General features: G+C 35.9%; 1 protein-coding gene across 3 annotated transcripts in view; it reads right to left on the bottom strand.

Annotated features, from left to right (window-relative positions):
- Positions 1 to 3,901: 3,901 nt before the first annotated feature.
- Positions 3,902 to 13,269, bottom strand: part of LOC311071425 (N-acylneuraminate cytidylyltransferase B-like) — a 33,640-nt gene continuing 24,272 nt past the window's right edge. Inside the window, exons 1-9 of one of the 3 annotated variants that reach the window (XM_084095832.1) lie at positions 11,165 to 11,187; positions 10,110 to 10,325; positions 9,696 to 9,838; positions 8,390 to 8,545; positions 7,954 to 8,096; positions 6,896 to 6,990; positions 6,652 to 6,823; positions 4,981 to 5,146; positions 3,902 to 4,237 (exon numbers count right to left, since the gene is read on the bottom strand). In XM_084095832.1, the coding sequence (XP_083951958.1) occupies positions 4,023 to 4,237; positions 4,981 to 5,146; positions 6,652 to 6,823; positions 6,896 to 6,990; positions 7,954 to 8,096; positions 8,390 to 8,545; positions 9,696 to 9,838; positions 10,110 to 10,321 (1,302 nt within the window). In that variant the 5' untranslated portion in view covers positions 10,322 to 10,325; positions 11,165 to 11,187 and the 3' untranslated portion in view covers positions 3,902 to 4,022. Of the gene's footprint in view, positions 4,238 to 4,980; positions 5,147 to 6,651; positions 6,824 to 6,895; positions 6,991 to 7,953; positions 8,097 to 8,389; positions 8,546 to 9,695; positions 9,839 to 10,109; positions 10,326 to 11,164; positions 11,188 to 13,269 lie in introns of those variants that run through there. The other 2 variants (XM_084095830.1, XM_084095831.1) reach the window with 2 other exon arrangements.

The raw sequence follows: 13,269 nt of genomic DNA, 5'->3' as shown, positions 1-13,269 counted from the left end.
AATTTAGTCAGCTTTTTCAATGAACCAGAGAGAAACTTTGAAAAGAAGGATAATGGCACGGTCTCCATGCTAGCTACACTAATAATAGTAGTAAGGCTTTCCTCTGTGTACTACACATATCCATAGAAAGTACAATTTTGCCTGTATTATTGGTGTCCCCTTCAAAAATTGCTCTTGAGGAAAGTTATGTTAATTGTCCCCCCCCCAACATTTAGATGAAATTTACGCCCCTATATTTATACATTTAGGCTATAGATGTTAAACCGGATATTAAGCCAAGAATTAATTCAGATGTCGTTGAATTTTGATCACGTAAGGCCATTATGTATTTAGCAGCAAACTATTTAGCAGTGCCATGTAGGCTACACCAGCACCTGTACAGGCCCACAGATGACTTCAGGACAATAACGACTTTGACAAAGTGCAATCAAAACTTTGCCCTAGTAAATGTATTACTTTACAATGGTTATATGAGTTTATGAGAAGGAACTAGAACTCAAAGAAAGATTAGAAACTTTTCTTCTAGGACAAAGTTCAAACTCTGCAGACATTATAGGCTATAAACGAGTTGTTTAACAGATCAGTCATTAAGAGGCTGGAGATGTGATCAATAGCGTTCTGGGATCAAGTAAAGGGACCGAAAATAAGTTCACGCTGCCATAAGAAAAGAGCTCCACCCTAACCGTTGCCAACCCCCACCCACAAACCGCATTTCTCAAATATATATATATTTTTTATACATTTATATAGATGTTAAACCGGATTAAGAAGGATATAAAGAGGCATTATTAGAAGAATACAAAAAGTACACACGGTTTTTAAATATTGCTGCTTCAAACTGTTTTCAATAATCGTAATTATTTATAGTCCCACTTTAAACTGTAAATAGGCATGTGACGATATCAAATCTTCATTTAATGATAATTGATTTTTTTTTTTTTAATGAAAGCTTTTATCACTGTGTATTGTCACATATCGAATTAGGTTAGAATAAAGTGTTGTCCTCCTAACAAGTTTAATAACTTTTTTCTTAAAATAAAATGAACTCTGAACCTTTAAATGTAGCCTTCAATAAAACAACACACACAAAAATGTATAAAGCAAATAAATGTGTCAAACTATTTAAAGAACTATAAAAAACAATAGGTAACACTTTACAATAAGGTCCAATTAGTTAACGTTAGTTAATGCATTAAGATTTACATCAACAATGGGCAATAGCCACATTTGATAGTTATTATTCTTTAACGTTAATTAATAAAAATACAACTGTTTATTGTTAGCTCAAGTCCATTAATATTAGCATATTTAAATTTAGATTTTAATAATGTACACAGTAAAAAAAATCGCAAAAGCGGCAAGCGGCACTCTGAAAGTAACCGCATCTGCTGTCAGAGAGAGAATGTGTATTTTCATTCAGCGCAACTCCACTAGTTCTGCCATGCTACTCATCCGTGTTATTTAGCCTACTTAATTAAATAATAGCCTTTTAAAGTTTAATAATCATATTAGGCTTTATCGATGTTTTTCCATAATCAAATTGAATACTTAAATTGAAAAGACGCTTGTTGTAACATTTTAGAAGTTTTATTCGCACTCATGCTCCTAAATACATTTTACAGTTCGCACACATCTATTTTTAGTCTCGAATGCAAGGGAAATACTCGCACTGTCGAGCCTTGTTACACCCACAAATGAAAATTGTCATTAATTACTCATGTCGTTCCAGACCCGTCAAATCTTCAGAACACTATGACAATATTTTTCAGTCTACTGTTACACAGCACGTTTGAGCTTCAGCAAGAACCAATGAGTGATGAAGCCAATCAGTATATATGGGGATGATGATTAGGAGGCCATGATGGACAGAGGCCAATGGGCTATTTTGGCCAGGATGCTGGGGTTACACCCCTACTCTTTAAAAATTCCAAAAGTGTCATTAAAAGATTCCAAAGTCCATCCACCACAAACAGTATTTTATGGTGGATAGGGTGACAGGGATGTGCAAATCATTTTAGAGAAGCTCAAACATCTGTTATACAAATTTGACTTTTATTGTGGATTAAACTTTCAATGTCAACATTACAAGGTTGACATATGTCTTTTATGGACCCATCTCGTTTCCATGTTAACGATATAACATTTACTACTTCTGAAAACAAAACTGTACGTTACACGTCTTATAGGCATATCACAGTGATCATTGTAGCCCTAATTCAATCACTGGAACTGATATTATTATTAGGGTATTTTTGTCTGTCCAGCCAAGACTAAACTGTTAAACCAGTCAATTTTATTCAATGAAACAAGTTCATTTCAATCAAATATTTCTGAACGTTCATTACACTTTAAGACAAAACACTACAGGCAAGGTTTTTATGTAGTTTAAAAAAATTGCATTTCTTAGTATTTGAAACTCAAAACATTTTGTAGTTGCTTATTTTTCTTTACAGTGTACATATCTTTAAAAGACGTTTTCTCAAAATGAGTTTTTCTTTTGCACTGAACCATAAATCCACTTCAGCAGCACTTACATACATTTTTATTCCTATTGCTCCATTTAAAAAAAAATAAAAATTCCAGAGGGGTTTGTTCATATATCATTTGTTCGATTTTAAACATTTTATTCATTAAAACGTTTTTTTTTTTTCCCTCTACGGCAGGGATAGGCAACTCCGGTCCTGGAGGGCCACTGTCCTGCAGAGTTTAGCTTCAACCCTAATTAAACACACCTGAACAAGGCAATCAGTGTTTTCAGGATTACTAGATAGATACAGAGTGTTTATCAGGGCTGAAGCTAAACTCTGCAGGACAGTGGCCCTCCAGGACTGGAGTTGCCTATCCCTGCTCTACGGGCTGTTGATATCAAAAGAGATATAAAAATACCTTCTGTAAAAACCTTCAACTCTAGTATCAACAAAATTTTGAACCTGGCTTTATCCAACATTCAGATTTCTGTTTTGGAAAGTATGCAAATTAGTGCAAATGAATGCGCATCTGCACATTTAAACGTAACATTTCAGAAAAATGTTTTGCAATTCTTAATGCAATCAATCAACTGGGGAAGTATGATGACATTATTAGTATACTTGAGCTGTGCACTCAATAACTGATTATGTTAATTATAACTCAAACATGTGTGTTACAACAGATTTCTATTTCCCAGCATGCATTGCTTAACTCTGTAAGGAGAGTAAAATTTTTGAAATTACGTGTTTTTTTTTAAATGATAGTTTTTGCACAAGATCATTAGGGGGAGATCTGTTATTTTTAGAATTTAAAAGGGTTTCTGTTTCAAATCTAAGATAATTTAGTTACGTATTCTAAATTTAATGGTTTTAATTAAGTTTCAGTTTCTTTTGGACTTTTACTTCACAGTAATCATAACGTCATGTGAAGGCCAAGTGTGGGAACCCATACTCAGAAATTGTTCTCTGCATTTAATCCATCCAAATGAGTGCACACACACAAGGTGCAGTGAGTAGTGAACACACACACATCCGGAACAGTGGGCCGCCATTTTTTGCTGCAGTGTTTGCCCACCCTGTTCCTGGTGACACAGCAACAGTACAAATATCCAATGTTTCCCTAAGTTTGAGACGATAATTAGGTGTGTTTGATTAGAAGTAGAACATTTGCTTGTCGTGTACCTCTGGGAACAGGGATCATAGTGTTGGCCCAGATCTGGTACACGTGGATTCCACACGTCTAATAACTAATAACTTATAAGTGACTTATAACTATATGTCTGCACAACACTCTCCTTGATAACATTGACAGGACATTTCCTTATCACATAGCAGAAGATTATATGAAACCATAAAATGATATGCAATAAGTAAATGAATATTGAATTTGAAGAAATGAGTAAATATATATAGAGAGAGATCAAGTAAAAAGATAAAGTAGAACACAACTGTTTTATTGCTCACAGACACGCACAGGTGTTTTATTAATTCAAATTGGATCCGATGTCATGTTAAACACAAACTGACTGTTTAAAATTGAAACTGAAATACGTTCTAAAAATGAGCCCTGTCAATGCGATCCTGGTTCACGAGTGACGAGCTCTTTTTCTTCATCGTCAGAATGTACTCGGCAAACTCTCGAACGGCTCCGTGGCCGGCGGGTCTCTGACAGGTGTATTTCGCTGCGATGAGATCTGCCACAGGTGCGTCACATGGGACGCCATTCAGCCCCACCTGAGACAGGATCTCTATGTCTTCAGCTTCTGAACCTGTGAGGGAAAACATCACAGACTGCTCAATAAAATTTTTATTGTTTGTTTATAAAATTGTTTCCAGGTTTATTTACACCATTTGTTTGGACGTTCCCGTGTCTTCCAGTGTAAAACACTGCAAAATGCTCTAGATCGAAGCTTTAACTGACAACTTATGATACATAGATTATTAAAATCTAGATTATTAATTAATAAAGAGCTACAATTTATTTTAGTAATTTCACAAGTAAAAATTACCATAGTTATACCATACAATACAAGGCAGAATAAAATGCATTTAATTTTTTTTAATATTATGTGTTAAGGTCTTTTGAATATACAGGAGCTCATAATGGAAATAAATTATACAGCACATCTAATATAGTCAGAGTTAAAATCTTGCTTTAAAAATCATTTATAATAAACGCTGCAATATTCAATAAAAATAAGAATTGTATATTTGATTTCATGATAACTTTGATGGATTTTGCAACATCGACATTGAACTGAACTGAATCAAGATTAAACTGAGTTGAATAATGACACTATTGTCTTTCTAGCACAATATGAATTTGTCTCATATTTGATGAAGGGTTCATGATTATGATATCATGATTATCCCTCATTAATTCTGTTTTTTTCCTGTTTATTACTGTGAAGCTGCTTTGAAACAATCTGTATTGCATATAAAGTGCTATATAAATAAATGTTACTTGACCTGCTTAAAACTTTTTTCGCTGGATTTTGAACATGACACTCACCCATGAAGGCCACTTCATCCCAGCGCAGTTTCTTCTCTTTCATCAGCCGCTCCACATCAAACCCTTTCTGCTGTTCTGCAATCCTGAGGCCACATCCGGCCTGCTGGGACACTTTCTCCAGGAGACCCCTGGACATCGGCTCGTTCACGCTGGATATGAGGATCACCTGATGAAAGTTAGGAAACATGAAATCAAAATGATCCCTGTTTACTTTCTTAATACATATTCTTCTGCTCTTAACGTTGCATGCTACTGACAATAATAGATGTATGAACAAATGAAATGGTGTTGCTACTCTATAAAAAGGGGAAAGTAACGGCAGATGTGGTTGCCAGAACTTTTTTTTTTTTTTCAGTGTATGGTATCCCATTTATGCATATGCCACAATTTGCATAAAAATCACTGATAAAAATAGGTGGATGGAAACATAGCTACTGTAAATTATAAGATGATTTTTTTATGTTTTTACATCCAAAGTCTGTTCATTTTAAAGTATTTTAATGTAAAATTATACTTAAAATGTCCTGTTATATTTAAAGTTGTTACTATAGTAAGGGAACTTCCCATTAAAGGGTCATGAAACCCTAAACCAAATTTTCTGAGATTTTAACAGAGGTATGTGTGTTGAACACCATTGAAGACAATGTTAGCATCTGTTAGATTTAATAGGGGGAAAATGGTTAAATTTGAGTTTTTTTCCGCTATTTTCATCTTCCGGGTTTAAAATCTTCATTGTGTCCACGTCACAGGCTGTGACTGCAGAGCACTATAGTACTTTGATGACTCATCGGTGTCTCATAATTATTCATGTACTGAGTTTTCTTATCCAATGAGAAGACACATGCTCTTAATTATTCATGACACCACGTGGAACTTTCCAATGACAGACATGTCAAACTGTGATATTGCGTATTAGATGAGAGAGGCAATGATAGGACGCGCGTTTGTTTTCGTGGTGCAAAAGTTCCAGTGCGTCTTTCGAAAATACCTCAATGGAACGTATGCTTAATTTGTGCCAATTTCTATGTCACTGTCCATCTTTATTATGTGAGTTTAGGGGGCGCGTAGATCTAGGCTATGTACGGAACGTTTTTTTTTTTTAGGCGGAAAATGTATTATTTTCAAATATATGCATTTATATAAACAAGTATATATTTTATAATGACATAATTAAACATATACATGTACATTTATATGTTTTAAATACAATTATGATTACTGTAGGCTAATATATGTAGCAGGGCATTCAGTTACTTTTGAAAGGACAAAAATAAGGTGTCAGTGTATTTCATTAGACTTTAACTTTGCCAGCTATAAAAAATCTAGCATTTCCTCACGTTTTACCACTGTTAGTGACAGTCGATATGCATGGGCCACTGGTGGATGACAGTTATCCCCCACTCCCCTCTCCCCTGCCGTGCCATACCACACCCATACCACACCCACTCCTCTCCCTTCTTCTCACAGCCATCCACGCTGTGGATTAAGTTGCATTTTTCAAAAAGATTGTGAGCTAGACTTGAGCTGAAAGAGGGGGGTTTCATGACCCTTTAATAAATGATCAGGTGTTTACCATAGTAATTTTACAGTATTATACTGCTAATTTTTTTATTTTTTTTACAGTGTAAAGGTACTATGCCCCATTATTTGTCCCAGGCTACACAACTGTACCTCTATATCTTCTCTCTTTAGCATCTGTACGCCTGCCACGTCTCGAGCATTAAAGGCCACAAGATCCTCTCCAGAAACCGACATGTATATCTGACTGCTCGTCAAACAGCCAGACACTTTACACAGAAACAGCCTGACCGCCGCTTTCTCCTCTCGGCCGAAGTAGCCAAACCTGCAGAACAGGGCAGCATTTATATCTGCATTATTGTGTTTAGTCACAAACAGAGTTTGATGAAATACTCACCTCAGAACTCTCTGCTCAGCGACAGGCCAGTCGATGTCCACGTCGATATCAACGCTGTGCTCAGGCAGCATTTCATAGTAAGCGATCTTGCCCAGCTAAAACACAGAACAGATCAAAATAACCGAAGCAGAGCGATTGAGGTCATGAGCTCTCATGGAGAGGTTTCACACATGGGACATGTATTTTTTTAAATGTTGACTTTTTCTCCCATTAAAGCTGATGCCAAGTATTTATGAACATCTTTACATCTGAATTTTATTTATTTTTTTAGTTTGTTTTACAAATGAAGGACTGGTTGTGATATCAGTGATTAGTAAACCTTTTTCTAAGGATCTAAGCAGGGTTTTCAACAACCAGTTTTATTATTTTAAAGATTATTTTCTTTATTTTTATATTTAACTTCATAACCATTTATAATCATTAGTCATTTATATATATATATATATATATATATATATATATATATATACATACATATATATATATATACAAAATAAACATAATATTACAATTTACAATTGCACAAAACAAGAGGCTGTGAATGCACAAGCCAACGTATAGTCATGATGAAGGTGTAACTTCATTATTTTACAATATTGTTTTAATTATTATTTTATGTAGCCTATATGACAGACTTGCTCTGCAAATGTTCCTTTTCGAAGTGATTCCAATCATATTTCAAGCAATTCAAACCATCATGGCAAACAGCGCGCATCTGAAGTGTCTCAGCTGAAGGAAATGATTTATCGGCTTTAATATAGTGGCCAAATTTTTTTCGTCGATAACTATAACATTAGAAATGATCATATGTCGGCCGATACAGATATACTGATATATTTCTAAAAAAAAGGTAATAAAAATGAACAAATAAATAACTGTAAATGTCATAAGTGTTGTACCAAATGAAAGGGGACAAGGGGCTTTTCAGGCACTAATAATTAAAAAACATGTACAATTTACATTATGTCTTTATATGGTGTTTCAAGGCTAATTAAAATCTTTTCCATGACTGAGAAGTCAAGGAACAGGTTTTTCACCATATTTTGATAACTACCCACCTGTTTAAGGCCGTTTTCCAGGTCCTTTCTCTTATAAAAGTAGAAAGAGCCATTTTCATAGAGTTCCCCAGGCCAGTCTTGGCGTCGAGGTCTGTGCGCCACATCGATGTTCGGAGAAGTCGGATTCTTACCCTCTAATAAACCTTCAGATGTAGTTCAAGCTTTTATTATAATTGTCACTAAACATAAAACCTTTTCATAGAAACAGGTTTAGGGGACATAGAGATTTATAATATGATATCAAAGTATATTTAATGTGACACTTCTGTTTTTACAACATGCTGTAAAAAGAGTGATCATAAAGGATTGCGCATAAACATCAAATTTTATGTTACAGTAATCATAAAAAGTCCTTATTTGCCTTATATTCATACAAAGCAAAAATCTGTAATTGTCTCCTTATTGGAGTTTGTGAGATGTTTTCGTGATACTGTACCTTTCTCGTCCACCTCCACCCACCGAAACTGGTGTCTGCGCACCACTGAAAACACATAATCACACCCCTGTCCCGTGATCATCTGTAGGGCTTCTCTGATATGATGAGGGTGCAGACATGGAGACGTAGCCTGAATATGACAGACGATGTCCACCTCTAAAACACAGCGACAAAACAAATGACAAATACAGTAAAGATGGAGGCCTTTCTGGGCCGTAACCGGTTTTGGTAATACTTTACAATAAGGTTTCATAGTTAACATGAACTAAGAATTAACAATAATTTTACAGCATTTATTGATATTAGTTAATGCACTGTGAACTAACATGAACAGTTTGATTTTTATTATCTAACATTTTAAATAAGATTGTAACAAATGTAGGTAACACTTTATTTTACGGTGTCCTTGTTACATATGTTACATGTTGTTACTATAGTAATAACTATAAATTATGCATAATTACATGCAACTAAACCTACAACAAACCTAATTCTAACCCTAACCCTATAGTGAGTACACTTAGCTAATTAATATTACTCAGTACTTAAATGTATAATTACACTGTAACAAGGACAGATGTTAACAAATGAAACCTTATTGTAAAGAGTTACCATTAATAAAGGCAAACCCTTAAATATTTTACATATTTTAATTGTTTGTAATTGCTTTATATTCCAGGTCTCCCTCTTTATATTACACAAATTTATACTGCTTATAAAACATCTCAACATTTCAACAACGTTCCTTGTTATAATTCATACTTGTGTTTTGTTTTAGGGGCTTTCTATAGAAATAATGTTTTTTATACTGTACAAACTGTATTTCTCTCCCCATACACATACCCTACCAACCCATCACAGAAATCTTTCAGCATGTTTACATTTTCAAAAAACATCACTTAGTATGATTTATAAGCTGTTTTCCTCATGCATGGGGACCAAAACATGTCCAAGGATTTGGGATATCACCATCCTTGTATATATATATGTGGTTTATGGGAACTCTCAATAGACTTAATGGTTTTTATTCTGTACAAACTGTACACATTTGTACACACACACACACACACACACACACACACACACACACACACACACACACACATTATTAGCTTATATTTTTATATTCTTCATTCCTCAGTTCAAAAAAATTATAGCATAGGCTAAATGACAAAACATATATTTTTTTTATCTCATAAAAGGCTCTACAAGTCATAGGCTGCTTGCAATGCAAAACCTGTCAGCAAGTTAGATAATTTTTTTAGGCATAAAATGAAAGTAAGATGATGCTGAAGGTCTGTCTCACCGGGTCTATGTCGGATGAACTCCTGGATGGTCGCCAGAGAGCTGGAAACATCTTTGGAAACTTCAGGACTGCGACGATGAACTTTCGCACCCCAGACTTTTGCGACACGCTCAATTTCATCATGATCTGTGGAAACCCACACACTGCCACACATAACATCAGTCATTAAAATAATAAATAGGCCTAACTCAATTTTACTTACAAAAGACAAATTAAGACTAAAAGGCTATTTTTATCTTAGTTAAAAGACTAAATTTAGAACAAGCTAAACGTGGCCAATAGCCTATTTCATTTATTTCCCAGATTAATTTTAGTTTGTTTCATACAAAATAATCAAAAAAAGTATAACGAACACCAAAAATCATATTAAAGCCATAATATTAAAATATTTAAGAAAAGCTCAAATGTAATTGCCTGTCAACGACTCCTGAGTCCAAGGCAGCTCTCAGCACCCATCCGATGAGAGGAACACCGGCCAGATTCTTGATGTTCTTCAGAGGGATTCCTTTACTGCCACCCCGGGCCAGAATCAGAGCCGCCCGGTGAGGGAGTCCAGAGGACGGAGAACCGACACCCGAACTCACCTGAGCCTGTGCCTGAGCCTGTGCGAACCCGTGGCTCTCCATCGCCCTGAGACGCAGTGAGGGAACGGAGAAGTGAGATTCACACTCACAGGATGCGGATTGGACACACTTTTTTGAGAATAATTTTATTTACTCGTTAGATTATTAGTTTGATAGATTTAAAAGCATATGTTTAATGATCGGAGGCGTTTTCTATATGACAAATACTCAAATAGATCGTCTTTATCTGACGATATTCATCACTTAGCCGAACAACCGGTGCTACTTTTAGGCTACATCTCTCGTATCACTCCGCGATCTCTGACTTTAGTTAACCAGAGACGTAGCCTGCGTTACAGCATGAGTTGTGTTTTAAAACAGTCACAGGCAGTGGACATTAAACCCTTGATAGAAGCAGAGTATCCAGATAAAGCAATAACACAAAAACATCGCCTATAAGTGACAAAGAGCGGAATGAGAGCGAACGGCAAATAAGAAGACAAGCAGGCTAACTTGGATTGTTTAATAATTATTATTGTTTCTAATAATCGATTCTAATTGCTTAATTTATAATACTAGCCTATATAAACGAACATTGTATCTTTTGCCGTGTTCATTTTGTTTTGCTACTTAGGCTATGTTGTATCCGCCCTAGTGAAAATAAAAATAAAAAATAGGTCTACGCTAAGTAGGCTATAGCTTACTTGCAGCCAGATTAATTCAGATAGGCTACTTCAAGTGCAGAGCTGCCAACTCTCACGCATTCACCGTGAGACTCACGCAATTTACACTTTTCACACTCTCTCACGCCACACCATTTTCTCACGCACAGAAAAAAAAAAAAAAGAAAAAAAAATCAGCTCTCAGATTCTGTCAATTTTAATACGAAATTCAAACAATAAATACCGTTTTGGCGTTTGTAAATATGACGTGACAGATCCCTAGCGGCACGTGAACCTATCTCTAGTGTCCTCTTTGATCGTGGGAAATTTGAACAACGGACGCATTTCCGATCCGAAGATATCGGGAAACGTTTTTTTTTTTTTTCTTATGTAAGACGTTCACTTCTCCATGCACTCTCCACAATGAATAGCTTATTATCCCTATATGACTGTTAAACGTAACTGGTATTATCAGGGGCGGATCTATGGTCAGTGGATATTCGGGGCTTTGGCCCAAACTAAATTTGGGTAGGCTATTTTTATTTAAAGAATTAATTAATTATAAAAGCGATTTAAGGGAATAAAGAAAAAGAAAGGCAAGGCAAGGCAAGTTTATTTATATAGCACATTTCATACACAATGGCAATTCAAAGTGCTTTACATAGAAGAAATTAAAATAATAACAAGAAATAAGAATAATTAAAACAGTTAAGAAGAATAAAAAATAAAATACAGTACAGTACAAACAGTCGGACGAACATTGGCACAGTGCTCATTCATTAAATGCATAGCTAAACAGAAGTGTTTTGAGTCTGGACTACTGTAGGAGCACGTCTGATCTCCTCTGGAAGCTGGTTCCAGCTGCGGCTAGCATAATAGCTAAAAGCGGACTCGCCATGCTTTGAGTGAACCCTTGGTATTTCTAGCTGATATGATCCTAGTGACCTGAGTGATCTGTTGGGTTTATATTCAGTGAGCATATCTGTAATGTATTTAGGTCCTAGGCCATTGAATGATTTATATACCAGTAATAATACTTTAAAATCAATCCTAAATCTAACTGGGAGCCAGTGTAAAGACCTGAGGACTGGTGTGATATGTTCATATTTTCTGGTTCTGCTCAGAATCCTGGTGGCAGCGTTCTGTATGAGCTGACACTGTCTTATGGTCTTTTTGGGAAGGCCAGTGAGGAGTCCATTACAGTAATCCACCCTGCTGGTGATGAAAGCATGCACAAGTTTCTCTAAGTCTTGTCTGGAAACAAAGCATCTAATTCTTGCAATATTTTTCAGATGATAGTATGCTGATTTAGCTTTGACATGACTACTGAAACTAAGGTCTGACTCTAGTGTCACACCAAGATTCCTGACTTGATTTTTAGTTGTTTGACCCCTAGAGTGATGGTATGCGTTCACCTTGAGAACTTCATCTTTGTTTCCAAACGCAATGACTTCAGTTTTGTCTTTGTTTAACTGAAGAAAGCTTTGACACATCCAACTGTTGACTTCATCAATGCATTGGCACAGGGAGTCAATGGGGCTGTAATCGTTAGGCGATAGGGCTAAGTAAATCTGTGTGTTGTCTGCATAGCTGTGGTAAGCAATTTGGTTCTTTCTCATTATTTGGCTCATTGGGAGCATATACAGGTTGAACAGGAGTGGCGCAAGAATTGAGCCTTGAGGGACTCCGCATGTCATGGATGTCCACTCAGACTTATGATCTCCTATACTCACATAATAACCTCGCCCATCTAAGTATGACCTGAACCATTTTAGGACTATCCCAGAAAGCCCCACCCAGTTTTCCAGCCTGTCAAGAAGTATGTTATGATCGACAGTGTCAAATGCAGCACTGAGGTCGAGTAGTACCAGCACTGATAATTTGCCTGAATCAGTATTTAAGCGAATATCGTTTATTATCTTTATGAGCGCTGTCTCTGTGCTGTGGTGCGGTCGGAAACCAGATTGAAAATTGTCAAAGTATCCATTCGAGCATAAGAATTTGTTCAGCTGATTGAAGACAACTTTTTCAATGATCTTGCCTATGAAAGGAAGATTTGAGATCGGCCTATAGTTGCTTAATATGGTCTTATCCAGATTGCTCTTTTTCAGGAGGGGCTTGACAACTGCAGTTTTCAGGGAGTTTGGAAAACTCCCAGAGAGAAGTGAGGCATTTACCACTTCTAGAAGATCTGCTTCTAAACTGTTTAACACACTTTTGAAAAATGATGTGGGAAGTGTGTCAAGAGCGCAGGTTGATGTTTTAAGTTGCTGTACGGTTTCTTCCAAAATTTTGCCATCAATTTCTTTGAAATCAGACATAGTAACTACTTTCTCAGGTGGTCTGATC

This window comes from Abramis brama, assembly GCF_963993115.1.
Source record: "Abramis brama genome assembly, chromosome: 20".
Classification (NCBI taxonomy): Eukaryota; Metazoa; Chordata; class Actinopteri; order Cypriniformes; family Leuciscidae; genus Abramis; species Abramis brama.
This window is presented reverse-complemented; position numbering and strand designations above follow the sequence as displayed.